Source organism: Pan troglodytes, chromosome 9, assembly GCF_028858775.2.
Source record: "Pan troglodytes isolate AG18354 chromosome 9, NHGRI_mPanTro3-v2.0_pri, whole genome shotgun sequence".
NCBI classification, from domain to species: domain Eukaryota; kingdom Metazoa; phylum Chordata; class Mammalia; order Primates; family Hominidae; genus Pan; species Pan troglodytes.
The window spans coordinates 121,648,390-121,671,957 of NC_072407.2; the positions used below are offsets into that span (position 1 = coordinate 121,648,390).

Genomic DNA, 23,568 nt, shown 5'->3' on the forward strand with positions numbered 1-23,568 from the left:
GCCTGAGAGGGAGGCGGGGAGGGGCAGGGGTGAAGAAGCCCTGCACAAAACAATGGCCTTGAGCCAAGACAAGAGAGATGCTTGTTCCCCTTTATTTATGATTGTTATTGGGAGAAATAAAGCCCTCAGCTGCAGCCTCCCCTCGGCCGCCAGCCAGGCCCTCGCTCCTCTCTTCTTCCACCTTCCCCTTCCGTCCCCACCTCTTCCCTGGGCACAGGCTTTCCTCTGACACACAGAGATCAAATAACTTTTCACTCAAAGGGAAAGATATGATCTCCTTTTACTATTCAGCACCAACACCAGCGGACCGACAGCCCAAGATTAAAGGCAATTAGACAGGTTTGTTTTTGTAGGGGCAGAAGGTCTGTTTGGCACCCTCCTTGGGAACTGGATCCCACAGTGGGGAGGGCCAGTGGCTCCTGTAACTCCCAGTGGAGAAAGCTTTGGGCCCACCCCAACTCACCCCCCAGCGCCAGGAAGGACCCATTTTCCTTTGCTCTGAGAACTGCTGGTTGCCTAGGAAGAGGGAGGGACCTTCTAGCCAGGCACCACTGTATCTCCTCTCTGCACGCATTGCACCCTTGGAGTAAGGGTGGAAGCTAAATTTGTGTTTCCCCCTAGAAAATATAGTATTGATTGCTTTCAAGTCGATTTCAAATAAACAGCATGATATTGCCCCCACCAGGGCTTCTAATCGCTTGGAAATGTCATCAAAGATAACAGCACAAAAGAGGGCAGGGGCCTTGGTGATTCCTTCAAACTGGAGACCCTGGGCCTCTGCTTCCTTCCTTGTCACCTTGTCCTAACAGCACACAGGAGAATAAATGCTGGAACAGCCCTTTCGGAGCATTTGTATATACTCTTATTTAATCCTCGTGAACTCCCTCTGGGTTTATATCATTATCCCACTTTTGTCCTCAGTGGGTCAGTATTCACGGAAAAAACTGAGGACCAGAGTGTTGGTGTAGGGCGTTCAAGGGCACAAAGCTAGTATGTGGCAGGGAACCCAAATCTGCCCCTGTCCCTCAATTCTCCCTCCCGCTGGAGCTGGGTGAGGAAGGAGAGGGGTTAGAATCTATCATTTGCCTTCTGGTAGCTTCCATCTGGCAAGGGAAGTAGGCCCACTACTGCCCCTGCTGGCTGGGGTGGACAGGGAAAGGCCGTTTCATCCTTAAGTGACCCTTGAAGGACAGGGAGGTTTTCATCAGACACAGGTGTAAGGGCCACCACCCTCGCCTTGTCCTAAAGCTCTCTGCGTGACCAGGCTGCTGCTCACTCCACCAGCCCAACCTCACCACTGACCTCTCTCCCCAGCCCACACTGGGCTCCACTCCTGGGTCTTTTAGGCACTGGCTCTCACTTGCCTTGGGGCCTTTGCACAAGCGGTTCTGTCTGCTGGGATCACCCTCCCCTGTACCCACCACTCCCCTTTTCTTGCTAAAGGTCACCTCCACCTTCTCTTTTATGGCCGTTCCCCATTCCCCTCCCATCCCTGCCAAACCTTCCACCCCATCTCTCATGCTAGTGACCACCATGACACTCCACAAGGTTGTCGAACAGGGTGAACGACCCCTCCCCACCGTCTCCCCACTCCAACTGCCCATGTAGGCAGTTCCTAGGTCCAGTCATACCCCACCTTGTCCCTGCTATGCCAAGTTGCAGAATCCTCTCCTTCCTCCAGGTTCCTCTATAGGGTTGCCTCTCTCAGCCTAATGTACTGTCTCTGGTTCTTCCCCTTGCTTTTACTTTTTTTGGATTTTTAATTGATATATCACAGTTGTACATATTTTGGGGGTACATGAGCTTCCAGCCCTGATTTGATAATTATACATTGTAGGCAGGTATCAAAATATCAAATCAGGGCTGGGCTATCCATCACCTCGACATTCTTCTACCCCGCTTTAATTCACAAAGCATTACTACACCTATACAATGTGTCAAGCATGGTGCTGGCATCTTTTGGGTGAAAGTGACAGTGGTAGTGGCAAGAGGAAGGAGCATGGAGGAATAAGAAAGACTAAGACATTTTCTTTTACCTTAAAAGCTCTGTCTAGCAGGGGCCCCAGACATGAAAACAAATAATGACTGAGTGATAAACGCAGTTTTTGTTTGTTTCTGAAAAATATAAACCCAAAGCAATGGGAGCTCAGAAGGGGGAGTGATTCTGTCTGAAGGTGACGGAGGCGCCACAGAAGATGTGAGATTTTTTAGCTGGGTCCTGCAGGATAAGCAGGAGTCCTTGAGACAGACAGACAGAGACAGAGATAGAGACAGAGACAGACAGAGAGAGGGAAGGGAACAGGAGGGGAAGAGGAAAAGAGGAAAGAGTGTCTTTAAAAGCTTGGATGTGGCGAAAGCACTGGATATTTGGGGCAGAGGAGAGGGGAATACAGGGTGAATGGAAAGCAAGGTAGGAGCCAGTTGTAAAAGGGCTTTGTATTAGATGAGAGTCTGAACTTCACCTTGTAGGCAACTGGGAGCCACTGACGCCTTTTAAGCAAAGTGGTGACATGGTCGCATCTGTGCTTTGGAAAGAGGCACATGGAATGCTAAGTAGAAGATGTCAGTCACAAAAGGCCACATACTGTATGATTCCATTTATATGAAATGTCCAGGATAGGCAGATCCATAGACACAGAAAGTAGATGAGTGGTTGCCAGGGGCCGGGGGAGGGAAAATGGGGAGTGACTGCTAATGAATACCGAGGTTCTTTCCGAGGTGATGAAAATGCTGTGGATTAGGCAGTGGTGACGGCCTATTGTGAATATACTAAAGCCACTGAATCGTATACTTCAGGAGGGCGAATTTTGTGGTTTGCGAATTATATCTCAACAAAGACAAAAGAAGAAAAGAGGCACATGAAGAAGGATGGATGATGGCAGGGCTAGGCTGGAGACAAGCAGGCTACCAGAAGACCTCTGCAAGCCTGCAGCACCCCCAAGCGTGGGGGCCCTGGGGTCCCACGGCTCAGCGCAGTTGCTAAGAGCACCGGCCTTCTGAAGTCCAAGACTCAGCTTCCCTCCTCAGGACTGCCCAGGACTGATTCTGCCCAGGACTGATTTTGCTGGGGGAGGGGGCACCGGAGAGATCCTGAGACACTCTACCCCCCACGCCCGCCCACATAGCCAACATATCGCACATATCCTGCATGAGATGCCTGGGACCAGAGCGACAGACGGTCACCTGACAAGCCACACCACCTATTTTTGAAGACAGGCGGGTCCCTTGGTAATAGAACAGGCATGAAGAGGCTTTGCCATAGATGGGGAAATTAGGGCAGAAAATAACACCGTGAAAACAGAACTGTCTGTTCAGAAATAAGAGACCCCCTCACTCATATCCCCAGTGTACCAGGGCCTGTCTCAGCCCCTGAGAATCTGGGATCACCAGCTCCACATCCGGGCCCAGGGCGCCTCTGTCTGCCACGCACTTGCCTGGGCCACTCTGCTACCTGGGGCCGGGGGAGAGCCTGCAGGGGCAGGGGCGCAGAGGAAGCCGAGACTACCCTCTAAAGAGTCCTTTCTGTGGGGACCTGAGCGTCTGTAACCAGGCTGTGAGGAAGCACTCACTTCCAGGGGTGGAGGTTCAGGGGTTGGGGAAGGGAAGGGCTAGCTCCCTAGTCTGTAAGGGCAGAAGGTGCTCTTGAATGGAAGCAGGGAGGGAGGGGAGCCCCGTGTGGGAAGCCTGAAAGGAGCCTGGGAAAGACTGGGGCTGGGGGCTGGGGGCTGGGAGAGGAGAGTGATGCTCGGGGACTCCCCAACTCTCAGGCAGGGAACAGCTTTATTTTAACTCCGGGTTTGTGGAGAGAGGGCAGGGCGAGGCGGAGCGGGTTTGAGGGGGAGGACCTAGCTGGTTTTTCCCAGCATCCCCCAGGCCACTTCTCTCACCACAAACCTCAGTCTCAAGCCACTTGGTTGTCATGGAAACAGGCCGGAATAGAACAGATGGTCTCCACTAGCCAAATTCCAATTAAACAGGGCAGAGATGGATAGGGAAGGGAGTGTGATGTGACGAGGCCGCAGAGAGCTCAGCCCCCAGGATGGACGGGAAACCCTGGGTCACCGTTCTTGGAGGGGGACATCAGGTGGGTAGAGAAAGCTGCCTGGGGGAGGTCACCACCCAGTCACCCCTTCAGTCCTCAAAGGTGGGGGCGTGGTGCTGAGGGAATGTCAGCTTGGGGAGGGGCAGCCACAGCTTTCCATTTACAGAAGCGCTGAAACAGAGCCACATGCACGCACACACGCGCACCCAAGCACACATGTGCAGCTGAACGCTGCGGTATGCACACAGGTCGACATGCTCAGGAACACGCGGGAGCAGTGCGGGAAGGTCAGGCAGAGTCATTGCACAGACACATTCCTCTAACACAGTACAAAGAAAATGCTTTGGAAAAGCAAGCAAGCAATTTATTCTCATTTATTTAATAAACAAGTATTAAGAACCTACCAAGTGCCTGCCAGTAGGGCTATAAACACACACACACACACACACACACACACACACACACACACACACACACTGCATGCGTGTGTATGCATGTGAAGGATATCAAGGACACAGGATAAATTCACTGACATGATCACTGCTACGGTAGGACTGTTCACAAAGTGCCATGATGATACAGGAAGAAATGATGAATGTGGGGAGGAGAATTAGAGAAACAAGAGGTGTCCCACAGGAGGTAAAATTTCACTGGGCTTTGAAGGATGAGTAGGAGTTTGCCAGCTGGTGAAGTAGGGTCCTCCAGGCAGAGGAGACAGGAACAGCAAAGGCATGGTGGACTGAAAGGTCAGAGCTTATGGAGGGGATAAGCCCAGTGTGAGAGGAGTTTGAAGTGTAGAGGAGTTCATGGGAGAGAAGACCCCATACAAGTCCTGGTGTGGAGAGTATAATTTCTGACTCAAACACTAACACCCCACACAAAGAACCGTGCCATCACACAGCGCCCGCCTGTCAAACCACACATCCACGCACAACTTCACACACACATAACCGCAGACCTTCCTGGTGCTGATAAATATTGAGCAAATGGAAAAAAGATGATTTTGTTTACTGCAAACAAAATGAGATGGGAGGGGAGGTGTCAAGTAAAAGGAAAGCATCAGAAGTTTTCCTTTCTTGGCATGGGGGTTAAATAGGGTTGCCAAAAAAAAAAAAAAAAAACAGAAAGAAAGGGGCACGGGAGGCTGGGTACGGTGGATCATGCCTGTAATCCTAGCACTTTGGGAGGCCAAGGCAGGTGGATTACCTGAGGTCAGGAGTTCGAGACCAGCCTGACTAACATGGTGAAACCCTATCTCTATTAAAAATACAAAAATTAGCCAGGCGTGGTGGTGGGTGCCTGTAATCCCAGCTACTTGGGAGGCTGAGGCAGGAGAATCATTTGAACCCAGGAGGCAGAGATTGCAGTGAGCTGAGATCGTGCCACTGCACTCCAGCCTGGGCAACAGAGTGAGACTCTGTTTCAAAAAAAAAAAAAAAAGGCATGGAGAAGGAAACCTCACAGCTTATCAGGGTTGTGAAGCCAGCCAGCTCCCATCGGTTTACTGTACATTTATGGGACACCTACTGTGAGCAAGGTGCTGAGCTAGGGCCTGCAGAGATTTTAAGGCTGGGTCCTATCCTTCAAAGAGCTCAGGTGCTGGGTGAGGGGAGGAGAGAAAGTAAATACTAAACAACACAGAAGGGGAAGGGGGGCTGGTGTCTGGGAGCCTCGCATTTCACAGGTGGGTGTGTTGGGGCTCAGCCATCATCAGGAGCCAAGGCCGAGGAGTGCACTGGCGAAGCCAGGAGCAGTTTATTTTGACTGGAACCTAAAATAGGTCCGTGTAAACTTGTGGGAGTGTAGAGCAGTCAGTGGAAAAGCAGTTTTGGAAAAAGAGGCTGGTTGCAGTGAAGGCCTAGACCAGTGTTTTCTCAACTGGGGTGCTATTGTCCTCCAGGGAACATTCGGCAATGTCTGAGGACACTTTTTATTGTCACCCTGCACAGGAATGGCTGGATGGGTGTGGTGGTGCTAGGACTGGGGAGGGGTCCTGCAGAAATGGGATAAGAACTCACAGCAAATCAGAGGCAGGGGTGAAGGAGGGAGCCAGGGCTCCGGTGCACAGCAGAACTGGGCTTTCATCACAGAAATGGGAAGAGCTCAGGGAGGGCTGTGTCTTGGGAAGAAGAGGACAAGGGTGGCTCTGGACAAGTTGGGCTTGGACTGCTCACAGGTCAGGCTGAAATCAGAGAGAACAGATTTGGGGGTTGTTCTTTTCAAGTCCCAGTCCACAGGCTGCGGAGGCGCTGGTTTTCTTCCAGGCATGCTCGTGGCTGGGTCTCCCTTGGCTGTCCTGGTCACGTCCCAGCCCACTCCTTCTCAGCCTCCAGGTTTCAGAATCAAGGTCACGGTCCCAGAGAAGCCTCCCCTCCCCTCCCCCAGTTCAGGCCCCCGTGTCTCCACCATAGCCCCGGGCATAGTTTAATCACCTAAATAAATCTCTGGGGGCTTTGTGCAAAGATCACTTGGGAGACAGGGGCCTCACCTGTTTTGAGGCCAGTTCATCCATCACTACTGTACTCTCAGCCCCAGCACGTGCAAGGCTTAGGACGGGAGAGGGATCCCTCATTCTTTTGCCTCAACCCTTCAAAAAGAGGGAAACTTCAAGATCTTCAAAAAAAAAGGGGAAGGAGGCAACTCCTTTCCCCTTTTCTTCTTCCCTCCCTTTCCCCAGCCACCGCAAGGCTTACAAAAGCAGATCTCTGCCCTTGGTGCAATCTTGCAAAAGGGACAGAAACCCAGAAAACAGCCTGACCTTTAACAGAAGCATCCCGGAGTTAGAGATGAAAAATGCCCAGCATCCCCTTTTCTCCTCACCCTAAACTGCCAGTCCTGGAGTCTCCTGGTCTTCAGGTCCCCGCTCACGTGCATCAGCCTTTAACCTCAATTCCAGTTGCTTAAAGTATTTTTTTCTTGACACATAGTGCCTGGCACATAGTAGATGCCCAAAGAACATCTGCTGACTGACCTCACCTAAAGCATTTGGGCAGTTACCCACAGGTGCTCCATGACACCTTCTGGCCAGCATAAAGGGCCTGCAGCCAAGTGAGTCAATGGGTGGGGCGGGTGGCACCGTCAAGGAGGGCACCTGGAGACGCTCTCTGGGTGGCCATGGGGGCCTGCCCTTCCAGCAGGGAATATTTAGGGGCATCCAAGCAGCCCGTGGGGGAGGGTGGTGAAAGCAGGTCACTAATCTCTCTTGGAGATTAAACACCACACTGGCTTTGGAGACCAGAAACCAGCTGGGGGAGGGGGCAGAGGCCTATGGAGGGCTGTGGAGGGACAGAGGGTGAATCTTGCCTGGGAGGTGACAGCCCAGGGCAGGGGTAGGTGTGGGGGCTTCTTTTCTGAGGCCTGGGCAGAGCCTAGAAGGATCTCTAGGGTTGTGGGGTGGAAGGAGAAGCTGAAATTAGGAAGAAAAAACCATCCATGATTTATTAACCAGAGTCACTAATTATTAACCAGTTTGACTCCTGGACTTGAGGCCCCAATTCCTGGCCTCCCCTAGCTTCCCGAGTGTTGAGCTCCCCAACGTGCCCCGCCTCCCCCCTTCCCCTGCCCCCTCCCCACCCTTACCCCCGACTGTGACTGTCTCTGCCCAGCCTTGCCCTTATCTCCTCTTATCTCCAGGTGCCCTGGTGGCTGCTGCTACTGAACACCAACCCCTACTCCCAGCCTTGGGGGTGTCAGGAAAGAATGGGACCGCAGTGATTGAAACTTATTTGGGGCAGGAAGCTTGGCCTGGATGACCTGAGGGGCAGTCATGTCCTCTGGCCCACCCAGTCTTCACTTCTCACCTCCTCACCCCCCGCCCTCTGGAGGGCAGCTCCCATCTCTCCTGGGTTAGCCTCAGAGTTCGGCGAGGGGAGGCACCGTTTGGGGCTACAGTCCTGGGCCCGGCGTTGCTTGCCAGTGAGATGTCTGATGCCAGGGGGGTGCCAAGGAGCAGCAAGCCTGGGGACTTGGGGAGAAACTCTAAACAGAGTCTCCTGGGCTTTGGGGGCAAGGGATGCTGCAGACCCTGAGTGGCCCCCCCTCCTTGGTATTCAGGACAGAGGCTTCTGAGTTGCTCTGAGGGTACATCGAAGCTCAGATTCTCCAGGGGTAAGAGATTCTTTCAGCCATTGCTGCAGGAACCCCAACTCAGTCAGTCCCACCAAAGAAGCAAAGAGGCAGGAGCGGCAGCCTCTGGGTGGGCCCCTTTTGAGGGGCAGCCAGGGCCTGCCTGGGGGTTGTGTTAGAGCCTGGATGGCACTCATGAGCCACCTGTGGGGTGGTGGCCCCTGGACTTCCAACTGCAGAATGTGCCTCTGTATCCCAATGCCAAAAGCGGGGTGCCTCACCCTGCCACATGCTGTGGCTCGCCCTCCCAGGGCCATGACATGCCACAGAGCCACTGCACCATGGCACGAAGCAGCAACAGGTGACACAGGAGGCTGCCAGGTCACCCCACCTGCAGGATCCCTGTGATGTACCTCCTTCCACGAGTCACCACACCCATCCCCAAGCAGCCCCACATCCATCCCCCATGACGGTGCAGGCAGGTGGGGAGCACAGCCCAGCCCACCGCAGGGTGAACTGATGCAGGCAGAGGGGAATGCTCCACATCCCCGCTGTCCCCTGCCCTGCCCTGCCCTGCCCACGGTCCCTCTGCATCCTGACCCTCTGCAGTATGCTCCCTCTCCCTGTCCCCTCTCTCCCCATCGCCAACTTAATTCCTTAATTCCTACTGGAGATAAGCGGATCTTTCACTGAAATTTATCATTAATCCTAAGGAAAACAGGGGTGGGAAGGGGGTGGGGGTGGGAAAGGGATAGAGGGAGGTGGGGAAGCTTGGAGGGCCCACCCACACTGCCTCCTCCTAGATCTGGGACAGCTGTGGTGGCTGGGAATCCTAGGCTGACATCCCTGGGCATGGCAGCCCACATATGGAGCTGTTACTGGGGATCCGAGGGGAGCACCTGAGATGGTGAGGTGTGTGAGACTCAGGAGAGGTGAGACGGGGGCCGAGGCTGTCTGTAAATGCCTGCAGGATCACATGAGCTCCATGCGATTCCAACACTAATGGGAGGGAGCTTCAGGGGGAAGGGGGAGCTGGGGGCAGTCAGGGCTGTCCTGGCTTCCATGGAGGGTGGTGAGTACCCTGTCAGTGGAGGGATTCAGCTGCAGCTGGAGGATGACCAACAGGCCAGAATGTGGTTAGGGGTTTTAGGAAGTGAATGGGGTGCTACAGCATTTGATTTCCCTTCCAATGCTAAGACTCCAGGATTCTCTGACATCCTCTCCACCTTCCCCTGCAGGGCAGGGAGGTACCTTCAGCTGCAGGCCCAGCTGGGAGGCTCTTTCCAGACCTGGGTCTGGAAGAGGAGCAAGTGGGCTCAGGTTAGTTTTTTATTTTTATTTTTTTTAAGATGGAGTTTCACTCTTGTTGCCCAGGCTGGGGTGCAATGGTGTGATCTCTGCTCAGTGCAACCTCCGCCTCCTGGGTTCAAGTGATTCTCCTGCCTCAGCCTCCTGAGTAGCTGGGATTACAGGTGCCCACAACCATGCCTGGCTAATTTTTGTATTTTTAGTAGAGACAGGGTTTCACCATGTTGGCCAGGCTGGTCTCGAACTCCTGACCTCAGGTTATCTACCCGCCTCGGCCTCCCAAAGTGCTAGGACTATAGGTATGAGCCACTGTGCCCAGTGGGCTCAGGTGTTTAACACATCTTTGCAGAATGAAGGAGAATGCAGGCCCCTGCCTAGTGTCACTGTCCCTTCATGTCCAAACAGGATGGCTTAAAGAGACTGAGGCCTGACCCACAAGGCCCTAGCTCCATCTCTCCACCATCCACCCAGGCCTCAACCCGACTAGCATTCCTGCTTGAAAGAGCTGACACCCTCAGGGATCACCTGCTGTGTGTGAGGTCAGAAGTCAGAGCGTGGATGCCATGCAGTGCTGGACTGGATATTATGTTTGTTGCTGTCTACAGCTCCCACCTCTGTGCCTGGCACATGTCGAGTGAATGCCGGGATGAACCTGTCTGCCTCTCCCACAACACATCCAGGGCAGTGGGATTCCTACAGGGACTGGCACTGGGCGCTTGGGGCAGCCAGAATTCTGCACCTTGAGTGAAACCCTTGCTTTCCTTTCAGAAGGGAGCACAGGAGGCACCTGCCCAGGTGATCGTCTGGGTTGGGGGGGCGGATCTCCAGTAGCCCAGGGGCCTGAGACTAAGACATACCCTGCTTGCATTGACCACCCTGGAGAAGTCACAGGAGCCCAGCAGAGGGGCTCCCCACAGCGTTCTGGGGCACACACAGCCAGGAGGGTTCCTGGGCCTGGCTTCCCCAGCCCCAGGGAACGGACCCTCCTTCTCCAGACTGGGAGTCCCTCCCAGTGGTAGCTCACAACAGTCCAGCGGTGCGAAGGCTTTCTCTGGATCAAGCAAATTATTGCTTGTGCTAAGCACACCACATATGTTATTCGCCCCTTCCAGCCTCTTATCATCTCATCCCATTGTACAGCTAGGGGAACTTGTTTAGAGAAGACACAGATACACCCGCTGACACAGGTAAGTCATAAAAGACTGAGATCATTTGACTCCAAAATAACCACTGGGTTCAGTCAATTTCTTGGGGAAAAATAGTCAAACTAGTTGTTTGTGACCCTGTAGACAAAACAATGATCTAAGACTGACCTTCGCCGGTTCTCTAACTGGCGGCTGGGGGGCAGTGTAGACCTTGCCCGGACAGTCATCATCTTTGATTGGCTCCCCCTCCTTCTCCACCCACCCTTAGTAGCCAGGCTGTGCCCCCAACCCCAGGAGGGGGGTGAGAGCCCCCTACCTGTGTGTGGGAGAAGATGGCGATCAGAGTCTAATCAGAAGCAGGCGCGTGCACACGCGCGCGCACGCACGCACGCACACACACACAGCACGTGACCTCATACACGCACACACACCATAAACCTTCCTCATACACACACAGAGGACATAAAAACACTTGTAAAGAAACACATAAACCAGCACAGATTATCATTACAGCGCAAACTGTGTACACAAGTGCCGAGGGGCTAGCAGTAATAGAGTGATGGGAGATGAGAGAGGGTAACGGGGATATTTCCTGGGAAGGGTGTTTGTGAGCAGAGCTTGGGGAGGAGGCCAGAAAGACTCTGCAGCAGCACTGAGAGGTGGGCGCCGAGGACTGATGCTCTCTCCCTCTTCCATCATCACCGCCCCTTCAGGACTGGCCACGAGGCCCATCATCTGACCCCTGGGAGGGTGGGGAACGGTGCTGTGGTCAGGGCAGAGGCAGGCCGGGAGCAGGGGGCTGTCGCACACGTTCCCCCAAAGGCCTATCCATCACGCCAGTGGAGACCATCAGAGTGCTCTGCCGGCCCAGGACACTGATGACTCTCCAGGCATCATAAAGACAGGGAATAAATCTGGGAAGTTGCTGGGCAGGAGGGTGCCTCAACGGCAGGGCTGGCCACCCTGCCCGGGAAGGGAGAGGCAGCCCCTCCATCATTCTGAGAGATGCAGCAATCTAGGCCAATGAGATCAGGACAGTTCAGGGGGTGGGGGAGGTGGGCAATCATGATAAAATAATCCAGTGCAGTGTGGCTGCTCCGCTCCAGTGTTATTTACAGTGTTATTTACACTCAGGGAGATGCCTGTCCCTGCCTCCGCTCCAATTTATGCCTAGGAGTTGCTGCAGAAAGCCTCTGCCACTGATTCAAAACCCTCAAAGGGGCCCGGTCCCAGAGGGCAGAGGAGAGGGACATAAAAGTGGCTAAGCTTGGGAGCCCGGCAGGCACCTGCAGGCCCTGGGGTAGGGGGGCTCTGGGCAATGCTGGTCCCCTCGTGCTGGCTGGGCAATGCTCCGGCTTGGATGGGAGTCAGGCAGATCCTATGCCCTCCTTCCTCCTGTTGCTTCCAAGCACTTCCTAGGTGCAGGGCAGATCCAGCCCCAGGAGCTGATCACATAGCTCTGGCTTGTGTCTGGGCCACAGAGGCCGCGCGGTAATTCAAGCTAACGGAGCATGGATAATCTAGAACAGCGGAGGGTCTAGGAGGAATTTCGCTTTGGCGTCGACACAGATCAGATGACTGTTTTGCAGCCGAATTACCTCCCTAATTAAGCAAGAGAATCTGTGAGGCCTGAGCCTGCATGGTGACCTGCAGGGTCAGGGTGTGCTGGGAGGAGCATCACCCTGGGTGACCCTCGAGAGGACAATCTGCACAGGGACTGTCTGAAGTCAACTCCCAGTCCTCAGCCACAACCCTGGGGAAGGGCTTTGATTTTTCTGCCCCCGTGATCTTCTTCCCTGGGATAGTTCTCTGCCCTCGCCTATGAAGCTGAGGACGCCTGGACCCAGGATCAATGCCTCTCTCCCCAGCTTGCTGTCCTGATCCTGCCTGGGGCAGAGGAAGCACCAGCCCTTTCATCCCAGGAGATCAAAGCAGCCAGCACAGGAGAACACCCTAAATCCTTTTCCCCATCCACACTCCCTGGTAGGGGCCCTCCCTTGCCATCTTTTGGGATCTCTGGGTGAGGGCAAGAGGGCCTGAAACCTTCCAGAAGTTTAGGACAGGCTCTGGCACAGGATCAGCTTGCTAAGCCCTGGATCCACCCAGGATCTGGGGCTGGCCTGGGAACACGCACTGGGGTACCAGGCAGATTCTCTCCGAGGAGATACTATACCTGCCTCTGGTCTCACCGTGAGACATGGTGTGTGTGAGGGGGCCCAAATGGTATCAGTGATGCCCAAAGACTCAGGAGGTGCAACAGTGATAACATCAAGACATTCCACTCTGGCACAGCCACACGAATACTCCCAAGACACAACAGTGTCTGTGGCAGGATATACCAGTAATACAGGTTGAATATCCCTTATCCCTAATGCTTGAGACCCAAAGTGTTTCAGACTTCAAATTTGTTCAGATTTTGTAATATTTGTATACATGAAATGTTATCTTGGGGATGGGACCCAAGTCTAAACATGAAATTTCATTTCTATTTCATATACACCTTATACACATAGCCTGAAGGTAATTTTATACAGTGGCTTTAATAATTTTGTGCATGAAATAATGTTTTGACTGCCTTTGGATTGCGACCCTTCAGGAGGATAAGTGTGGAATTTTCCACTTGTGGCGTCATGTCGGCGCTCCAAAAGCTTCGGATTTTGGATTAGGGATGTTCAACCTGCGCCAAGACTGTCTGAAGATTCAGCACTAATAACTCCCCAAATGCATCAGGCATGGACAACTACAACACCAGGTTATCGCTGCACCATTGAAGGGACAGGAATGTGAATAAGAAGGTGCTATGCAGGGGTGGGAAGAGATTCTGGAAGCAAAGTCTTGTGAGGACTCCAGGCTTAGGAAATGGTCTTCCTCCATCACCTGTCTGCCACCTGCCAGGAAGAGAGGCAGCTCAGCCACATGGTATAAACATGGACATGAGGCCTGACTTCTGGAATCAGAATCCTGGCTCTGCCACTTACTAGCTGCGTGACCCTGGGCAAGTTACCTAAGCTCTATCTGGGCCTCATTTTTCCATATATAAAACTGGGGAGAACAGAAGTACCTTCCATATGAGTTGTTATGAAGATTAACTAAGTGATTACATGTAAGATGTTTACAACAGTGCCTGGCATCCAGGGATTCTCAATACAAGTGTGTTATTATTATCCTCATCAATGGTTCAAACAAGCAACTGTCTATCCACCCAGCATGGCCTACTGGTCCCCTATGCCAGGCCCTGGAGAAACCAAGCCTCATCAGCAATGGAGCTCTCAGTCTTATGAGGAAGATAAATCCCAGGCCCAAGTGACTGGATAGCAGGATGGAGAGTAATTGGTGGCAGGGGGTGGCATGGATGAGGCGCTGGGGGATTTGAGATGAGAGAAGTTATCCTTAGCTTGTGGGGGGCGGGTCATGAAAGCTTCACAATAGAAGTGGCTCTTGACTTCAGTATTTAGATTTCATATTTATGGGAAATAAGCGGGAATGCGGGGAACAGCATGTGCAAAGGCACGGAAGCAGGAAAGCGCTGGGCATGGAAAGCATGGTGTGCTGGGGGGGGCAGTGGGGGACCAGTTAGGGTGGTACTGTGCCCCCTCAGGTGTGCTTTAGGTGGATTCACCCAAGGAGCAGTGTGGGCAGACTGGAGCAGCAGACTGAGGATGTGCCACCATCCTCCCCTGCAGTGGGACCCACATGATGTGGTGGCAGAGCTGGCTAGGACCAGAGGCACCTCCTCCACTGCCCTTGTCCTAGCAGCTGACAGCATTTGTCCACAAGATGCCGGGACTGAGGGAGAGGGTGCATGGGGCACAGAGAACAGTCACAGCAGCTGCCTCCCCAGTCCTGCCCGGGGCATGTACCCCAGACCAGCTGCTGGCAGGCCCTCACAGGGGCACTCCACGAGCCCACGCAATCCTTCAGTCCCCCTTCCTCCACAGCAGGGCAGACTCACATCTGCCCCAGCAGATTGGCGCTCCCATCTCCACTGACTCATTTGGCGGGCACCTGCGAAAGCGTGGGCTGACCCGTGTGACCCCCCCCCCATGGGAGCACCCCGAGTGAGCCTGTGTGTGCTAAAAGCCAGTTATTTGGGCGTGGTGCTCATTTTCCTTCACAAGCCTGAGGCATCGAGAAGGGACACGCTTGCCTTGGCTCCTGTCTTGTTTTTCATGGACACCTCCTTCAAGCCATGGCAGTGTTCTGATGACCAGCAGGTATGCAGGCTTGCAGGGGAGGGACGCAAAGCAGAGGGGAAGGTACAGGCAGAGAGAAGGCTGCTGGTCAGCAGGCACCAGAATCTGCTAAGAAAGAAATCCTCCTGTCTTTGGTGGGAAGAACCACAAGATGGAATCCAAGGCCCCAGCACAATGACTGAGGACAAGGTACTCGAGCCGGGGAGGGGTGGGACTAGGAAGCCCCTGCCAAGGCTACCTGCTGGCTCTCCGTAGTGGCTGGCTCTTTCAGCCATCGGTGAAACTCCATCTATAGGTGAGGGGAAATGCTTCCTCTCTAGGGTCCCCAACTCCCTACATTTGCTTTTCAGACAGAAAGACAGGCCAAGATTCAGGCCAAGGCTGTTGCGAGGACTCCAGAGTCCATCTCTGGTGCTAGGGCGTATATCTCAGAGCACATCCAGATGTACCGAGTGTGGGAGGCTGTTCTGTCCCCTGTCCCCAAGGGCCTTCCTCCATGGAATGATGATTTGCTGAGCTTCCACCCAGCTCCTCCCAGAGAAGGCCGGCTCCCCAGAACAGCCCTGGAGGGAGCCGTGTCCTCCTCTTCAGGCAGGGGGCAGAACTGAGCATCCAAGTGGGTGGGCAGGACACGCATTTCCAGCTTTGGGAAGCAAGAATTCCAGGACTTTGTGGGGAGGGACTCCATTTAAGCCCATAGCTTGAACTCAGACTCCCAGTGGGACATTCTGGTGCCCAAGGCCACTGGCCTGTTTTGCTGCCTGGGCCACGCCCGCAGCTGTGTCCCAACTCCCGAAGCTGTGTCCCTGTGGAGCCACCAGCCAGTGGAACTAATGTCCTCTAATGAGATCCAGGCCAGAGTGGCCAGGAGGGTTTTATTGTCTGTGGTTTGGTAATAAGACTCCTCATAAACTGAGAATGAAATTGGGGTCTGTGCTGACCAGAGTGGGTGGGGGATAGTCCAGGAGAGGGCCAGCCCCCGTGCCTCTCTGCTGCTCTGTCTAGTCCACACCTGCTCTCTGCTCCGGGCCAGGCCCACACCCTGGCACTGTGCCTGCCTGTGCCCCAGGGCTCCGTGCTCACACCTCAGGGGCCCTGCCCATGTCTCAGCCCAGATACCCAGAGAGAGATGCTCCAGGACACTGCTTCCCTGGCCCCCAGGAATGTTCCATTGTTAGGCATCCTCTATTCTACACCAACCTGGGCTCTGTGGTCACCTCTGGCTGGGCCACCCTCCAACCTATATCCTCAACTTATTACTCACTTCCCCAGGGAGCTGCCAGGCTCTGCCCTGCTGTAGGAGGAGTGTGAGCTGGTGGTGGCTGGTAAAGTGGAGGACCGTCCCATGGACACTTTCTAACATCCTACTGGCCTGATTTATCCTCTTCCGTCCATTCCCGATCTTTTCATCCTTCTGGTTTACTGGATTTGCAGTCAGAAGACCCAGTGTCTAATTTGGCCACAACAGCATAAGACGGTCAGCAAATTACTAAACCTAGGTCTTACTCTCCTCATCTCTAAAATGGAACTAATACAACACTAATGCCATTCACATGGGGCTCCTGAGAGGCTCAGCTGAAACTGTGGCTATAGAGTGCCACAGACAGTATTATGACAATTTGCAAAAGGATTCAGTCTGTAACAGGAGGCTGAAGGGACTTTCTGCCAGTGAGAAGGAGGTGACCCCAGCAGGGATTCTCTACCCATCTGGCTGATACCATCTCACGGGGTGAGTGGAGTCCTGGAGGGAGGGTGCTGTTGTCCACCTTCCCCTCAAATGTGGAAGTGAAAGAAGGCAGGGGCTGAGTCCCAGGCCCTCTCTATGGCCACGGCTAGCCTCCAGATGGGCAATGGTGCCCCAGCTGGGCCACAGCCAGGGAGCGAGGCAGGTGCCGGGAGAGCCCTCAGTGACAGGCGGCAGAACAAAGGCCACCCAGCACCTGCTGCCTAGGTAGCCCTCAACCACCTCAGCTGAACCTGTGCATTACCCACAGGCAGCCAGGCTCCCGAGTGGGGGCAGGAACTCGCTTCCCAAGTAGCACCTGGCTGGGGACACGGGAAGTGAGGTCAGCAGTGCGCAGGCAGCTGAGTGGCTCTTTCTCAAGGGAACACGAGTAGCAGACTCAGAGGGGCCAGGACCATTGAGAGGGAAGGCATAGGGGATAGAAGTTCACTTCACTGCATGTGCTCACATGCCTGGCAATGTGCTACGCACTTTTCATACAACATTCTCAATCTCATCTTCACAAACCTCTTTGGGAATCTGTATTAACAAAAACCTATTTTAAAGATACGAAAACTTTGGGAGGCTGAGATGAGCGGATCATGAGATCAGGAGACTGAGACCATCCTGGCTAACAGGGTGAAACCCCGTCTCTACTAAAAACACACAAAAAATGAGCCAGGTGTGGTGGCACCTGCCTGTAGTCCCAGCTATTCGGGAGGCTGAGGCAGGAGAATCGCTTGAAACCAGGAGGCAGAGGTTGCAGTGAGCTGAGATCTTGCCACTGCACTCCAGCCTGGGGGAGAGCGAGACTCTGTCTCAAAAAAAAAAAAAAAGGGAAAACTGAGGCCTATAAAGTGACTTGACCAAGGTCACTCAGCTAGTGATTGGTAGAGGTGGGATTCCAACCCAGGCCAGTGGGCCCCAATTTGCAATCTCATCATGCTGGGCTGCCAAGATGGAGTGATCATCAGGTTGTAGGGAGAGGAACTGAGCTGTCTGCTGCTCTCCCTCCACCAGGGCCTGGGACCACTGCTGCTCTGCTCTCTCCTGGGAGGCTGTGAAAGGCAGACCTCCCACTAGCTGCCCCTGCCCGAGAATACATACCTATTGCCTCCCCAGCCCCCACCCAGGGCAAACCTGGGATAATCTATTGCCCTGAAGATTCTACAATCTGCTGTCAGAAAGTCTGTCTTTGTGTCCATCTCGGGTCTCTCCTGTTACACTGAGTTCATCTCTCCTTGTGGAATGGGGTGAGGTACAGATATTATGTTCCGTGTGTTTTCTCATATCTCTTCCCTTTCTCCATCTCCTAGCCCCCAACAGCACGAGAGAATCCAGAGCTTAAAGAGTTAACTGGACTAAAGGGTGTTATCTCCAGCTCAGGGCATTCCGTCTGCAAGGTGATCCCTGCTCAGATCTTAAGTTACCTCCTGCCCCAGCTAGCACATCTGCTGCTGGCTCTGCAGACCTGGTCTCTGTGGACAGCGGTGGGCATCATGGGGAAACGTTTTCTAGTTGGGCTTGGGCACAGGGTGCTGGGCTCCCAGGACCACCCTCTTCCCCACTCCTTGTCCCTTATTCCCACTTCTTTTTCCAATAAGGGGGCTCCTGCTTTCTGCTGCATGAACCCAGGATGCTTCCAGGCACACGTATGTTGCCCACCTGGGCACACACAGCTCTGCAGGGCCCTCATGGAGGACCAAAGCTCATGCTCACACCCTTTTTAATTGCCCAGAGTATGCTACCTCCCCTCCCCACACACACCATGATTCTTTTTCTTAAGTACCCATGTAGGAAGCAAAGATGCCAAATTAGGAGCTGAAAAACTGCCTCCCTTTGCCCCTCCCAGCCGTTCATGGATAAGGAGAACTCGTGGGGCAGGCCAGGCCCCAGGTAATGCCAGGTTCCAGTGCTGCTATGCCTGCCAGGGAGACAACAGAAGGCTGACAAGAGAGGAATATCTCTCCCGGTGTGGTCAAGGTCTTCAGCATCTCCCTGCGAGCAGGCAGAGGCCCAGTCTAAAGCCAAGGGCAGAACAGAAAAAGGAAGCATCATAGAGGCTTCCCACCCCCCAAAGGACCCGGTAGTGTGTCCTAGAAGAGCTAACCAAGGGCAAATCCTAGGTGCCCTCCCAAAGTCACCCTCACCGACACTCTGACACATAAAATAGGCATTCTCAAGTCTGGACCACTCACAAAGTCCTAGTCAGAAAACTCTAAGCAGTCAGTTATATGTGAATATACATTCGATGTTATATATTTATGGCCCTAGTCCCATAGTGACCCACAGACACAAGCACATACACCTTCTACTCCTAGTCCCCATAGATGCACACACACACAGTGAATGGTAGATCACCAACACAAACACACAAAGCCCTGTATACCTGTGTGCACACACACACTTTATACTAAAGGTGAGACCCTATGCAGACTGTCAGAAATGTCACAGCTTAAGTTCCACAGCTGGCTCATGACCATTTGAGCCTGGCACACTGGCTAATGTTTAAAGTTTTTTGTTTTTTGTTTTTTTTAAATCAGCAAAACAGGTGAATATGCTGACACCTCTCTGTCTGTCCCTCTCTGAGGTAGGAGGCATTCAATTCACCAGGTTAACCAGGAAAAGATACAATCGGAAAAATTGAAGATACATTCACACCTCCCTTGGGTATTTTCTGTTTGTGCTGAACAATGAACATTAGTCAGCTGCTAAACAATGGCAGTATCATAGACACAGCAACTGGAACTGACCCTCTGCCCCCCAAGCCTGGTCCACTTGCTCAGTCATCAGCACTAGAGTTCTGGCCGGCTCAACCATCCTGACAACATACAACAGAGTCCGGGGGTCAAACAGTAGCCAAGGTGGATTCATTGTACAAAGGTGAGTGGCTGAGAAGGGAACCGATAACACTCTTAGCCTCAGCCAGCCTCAGGCAACAAGGGCTACCTGTCCCATATGCTCAGAAGTTCAGGTTCAAGAGATGCCTTCCGGGCCACTCAGCCAGGGCAACTGGGCCCAAGCTCTGCAGTATCTCCTCTTCCCCTCCAGCCTTGACTACGGAGGCCTAGAATCCAATTCCAAGGCACTCCACAGTGCTGCCTTATAAATGGGTAAGGAGATTCCCATTTACACATGCTGCAAACCCCAGGCCAGCAGAATTGGGTTTGCCATAATGCCTTGCCCAGCAAGCTGAAGCACACCACTGTATGTGAGAAATAGAGAGAGAGGAAGGAAAATAACCCAATAGCCCCGACACTTGGAATTTCGAAGACCACATGGCAGCAAGCTCTGCACAAGCTGCAGAGAGAGGCTGCTGAGAGGGGTGTGCTGTGACCCGACAGGTCTTCCGAGGGTGTGCATGACACCTGGGGTGTGTGTTCTCTTTCCAGACAAAAGGTGTGGGGAAGCCAATTAGGGAGGGTGTGGTGTAGGTGGGACAACAGCTCAACACACCTGCTTCTCAAGCAGGTCCTCTGCCTCCTCCTCGGGCTCCCCCTATCTCTTTTTGGGATGTAACCCACCTGCCCCACTGACCCTCTCCTCTAAGTTAACAGGAAGAAACTGTGGATTGTCATCTCAGGAAACAGAAGCCTGTGGGGCTTCACCACACTGCTTAGTAAAGTCTGTGTTGTTGAAAACATACTTCTGTGTTTACACTTCAATAGCCAGATTGGGAGTGTTTTGAAGTTGGGGGCAATCACACACACTCCAGGCCCCTCCCTCTTCCTCTCCTCAAACCCCCAGACCCAGGTTCCCTGTCACAGCCCAGGAAAACCCTGAAAAGAGCATCAGACTGGCAAGTCCCTAGAGAGACGCTATAGCGGGCAATGGGGAGGAAGCCAGCAGGTGATGCAAAGTAGGGTGTGGGCTTGCAACTTCTGGGCCAACCAGCCTCCATCCAAGTGTCAGACTGGGCACAACCGTATCCACCTGCCTCCCTGCACCCGTGGACCCTAGAGCAAGCAAGCAGAGAAGGCACCAGGAGCCCAGCCACTGGGCAGAGGAGCTGGGCGGTCCGGGAACTTCGGCGCACGGATGCTACCCATCAGTCAATTACAGTCAATGGAAGAGCATTTATTAAGTACCTCTCTCAACCCTGGTTCCTTTCTCTGCATCCCACCCTTTCACGTAGATTTTTGGCAGGGGTTGAATCCACCTTGATCCAGGTGAGTTCACCTCCCTGCTCCCATTTCCTGAGTGGGTGGAGCACAGCAGGCCTCTAGCCCCCAGTGAAGGAATTAACCATGAAGGAATCACAAAGCTGGGGAAAGAGAATAACAAAAGGAAGGAGAATAGGGTGAGTTCCTTCCCCTTCTCCCAACCCTTCCCACCACCCTTTGTCCATCCCAGGATTACGTTAACCCCTAGTGTGCTGGACCAACCAGAGCTCTGGGAAGCTCTCCTTTCTCTGGGTTCCGGATGTGGACATATGTAATTGAAGGGTTCCTGGAAGCTCAAATCCCCATGGCCAGGCAAGTCCTAGAGCCCGAACTTCTGTATCTCTGGCTGGCTTCCCAGGCCATCCAGTGTGAGAAGACCTCTCACTCTCACCAAGACCACCCTCTGGGGGCAGGGTGGGCAGTGACACCTGTGAGCCCTGGATTTTCCCCACCCCCCACATCCAGCAGGGCAGCACCCCAGGCTTCACGGGTGGAGGCACCCCAGTACTGGCTTTCACAAACTGCTTCCCAGACATCCACCACTTAGTGAGATTGGCGGGGCCCTCGTAGTGAGCTGGCTGGCAGCAGAAGAGGCATAGAAGGGAATGAGGCCAGGCTTCTGCCTTCCAGGAGTGCACCCTAGCCCCGGAACTAGGCAGCCAGACTGGTCCCTCGATAACAAACTGTCTGGCCATTCTGCGGCAAAGCACATTGCAGGAACTCGGGATCTAATATTCCTGCCCCACGAGGAGATGGTCTCTGTACACTGACCCCCTATTCTGCCACCCCAAGGCGGGGACCACGTGCTCCAGTCAAGCTCCGCCCCCCTCCCCAAAATCCCATCTTGCTAGAGCTGCAGGTCGTCTCTGGTTTCTACCCAGAGAGCTGGAGGAACTCCCCACACCCCTTGACCCACGCTTGGTGTCCAGTCAGCCGGCGAGCTCGGCAGCTTCCCCAGGGACACAAAGGGTTAAATCCAGGCGAGGGGACTCGGTCGGATTTGCCTCCTAAACGCATTTTCCAGTTCATTCCCCAGCACAATATGCCTGGGCTGGTCCCAGCCTCCGTCCCCACCCCACCCGTCAGAATGGGCCACCAGGGCCACCCCGGGGTCGGGCGCGAGGTTAACCCCTCGGCTGCCGGCAGCCCGCACCTCGAGGAAGGACACGCGGGGCACCCTCGGGAAAGTGGGTCATGCAGCTACTTGGATGGCAGGAAGCCCGCGGTGTCTCCTCCAGGGAGAGCCCCCAGAGCTGGGAGCAGAGTTCCGAGGGGGAGCCCGGTCCCGCGCCAGGCCGGGAGGAGGCTGCCCCGGCCTCACCCTCCAGGAAAGGAACCGCAGGTGAGCGAGGAGCCGCCTCTGCCGCAGCAGCCGACTCTCCGCGCCCGCTGTGGGGCGGTGTGGGGCGGGAGGGGGCCCGAGCGTCCTGAGCCGTCTGGCAAAGGGGCCGCCGAAAGAGACGAAGCCCCCCCGCCATACTCCAAACCCGCAGCTCTGAGACTGACGCCCTCCCCCTGGGGCTGTTGTCTCCCACCCCAAGACGGTGATTACGGTGATTATTTTGCATTTATGTAACACGCAGTGTTTCCAAACTGCTTCCCGAGCAGAGAGCTGGTTATTAAATAAATAGAACGCTATTACATATTATTATTTTTTGTGAAGAACTGAGCGGAGAAAGTGCTTTCATGCTACATAGAGACGTGCATCTGACTGCTTCCCTGCAGGGCAGGCGGTTCGGCTTCTCAACCTCTTTCTCCGCCGTGCCACCTCCCACCCCCTTTACCCAAGCCGTGACCCAACTTTTCTGGCTCCTTTCACTCCCCACAATCCAGTCGTGCCCGCCATCCGGCTCCCAGCCCCGGGGAGGCATTGGATGGGGGTGGGGACAGCAGAGGTGAGCGCTCTTACCTGGGAGGAAGAATGCGGTCAAGCCGAGAGCGAGTCCCCACCAGCGTCCAGCGGCGCCCGCAAGCCCCATCCGAGCCATCGGGGGCCGGGGGGCCGGCGAGAGGGGCGGCGAGGGCAGCGCTCCTCGCGCAGCAGAAACCAGCCCGGAAGATGAGGGAAGATCGCTGGCGGTCGGCGGGCGCTCGAAGGATCCAGGTCAGCTGCAGCCGTCGGCCGGGGCGGGGTGGGCTGGGTGGGATCCGCGCGGCCGCAGTCCGGGCCCCGGGCCGCCGCCGGCTCAGAGGCTCGGCAGATGCCCGCCGCAAGTTGCACGAGTCATGCCCCTTCGCCTCCTCCGCTCTCCTCCCGGCGCCGGTCCCCGCCCTCTTCTTCCACGCAGAGCGGGGCTGGGGAGAGGGACCCACCCCCGGCTCGCCCGGCTGCCCGGTTGCGCGGCGCGGGCTCCTGGCCCCGGCGCGCTCACACCCTCCCGCTCGGCTCCAACTTGCAGGCGTCCATGGCCGGCCGTCCTCCGAGGGTGGCGGGACGCACCCGGGCGGCGCGGAAGGCTCGGGGCCCAGGCGGCGGGCGCGGGGCTCGGTGGTCGGCGGCCCGGGTGGCTCTGGCTGCGCGGCCGGGCGCGAGGAGAACGGGTCGGAGGCGCCGCGCGTCCCAGCCGCCGCCGCTCTGCCGGGTGCCGGCGATCCGCAACAATGTGGAGCCGCGCTCGCTGCTCTCGCTCTCTTTCTCTCACTCGCCGAGCTCCAGCCTCTCACCCGCTCGCCCGTGATGTCAGCCAGAGGGGAGGGGTTAGCGTTAACCCCCTCCTGGCCTCGATGCGCGCCCGCCGGGGCCCGGTCGGAGCCCGAGCGCACGCGCCTTCCCGACCGAAGCAGAGGCGGATCGCGAGCGCGGGCTGCGGGGTCCGGCTCAGGACCCTCGCTCGGGAGCTACCCCTCGGCCGCCTGCCAGCTGGGGAGCCGGCTGGAGCGCGGGCTGCCCTCCTCCTCCGCTGACAAAGGCAGGCAGTGACCCCTAGCG

General features: G+C 54.9%; 1 protein-coding gene and 1 long non-coding RNA gene across 3 annotated transcripts in view; one reads left to right on the forward strand and one right to left on the reverse strand.

Moving 5' to 3' along the window:
* Positions 1–23,496, reverse strand: part of NECTIN1 (nectin cell adhesion molecule 1) — a 68,445-nt gene extending 44,949 nt beyond the window's left edge. The window contains exon 1 of one of the 2 annotated variants that reach the window (XM_016922150.4): positions 22,549–23,496. In XM_016922150.4, coding sequence (XP_016777639.3) covers positions 22,549–22,627 — 79 coding nt within the window. In that variant the 5' untranslated portion in view covers positions 22,628–23,496. The remainder of the gene's footprint in view (positions 1–22,548) is intronic. The other variant, XM_016922151.4, reaches the window with a different exon arrangement.
* LOC107967234 (uncharacterized) lies at positions 3,953–14,002 on the forward strand. Its single transcript, XR_008538166.2, has 3 exons — positions 3,953–4,084; positions 6,970–7,090; positions 7,676–14,002. It is a non-coding gene; the product is annotated as an uncharacterized LOC107967234 (long non-coding RNA).
* Positions 23,497–23,568: the final 72 nt, after the last annotated feature.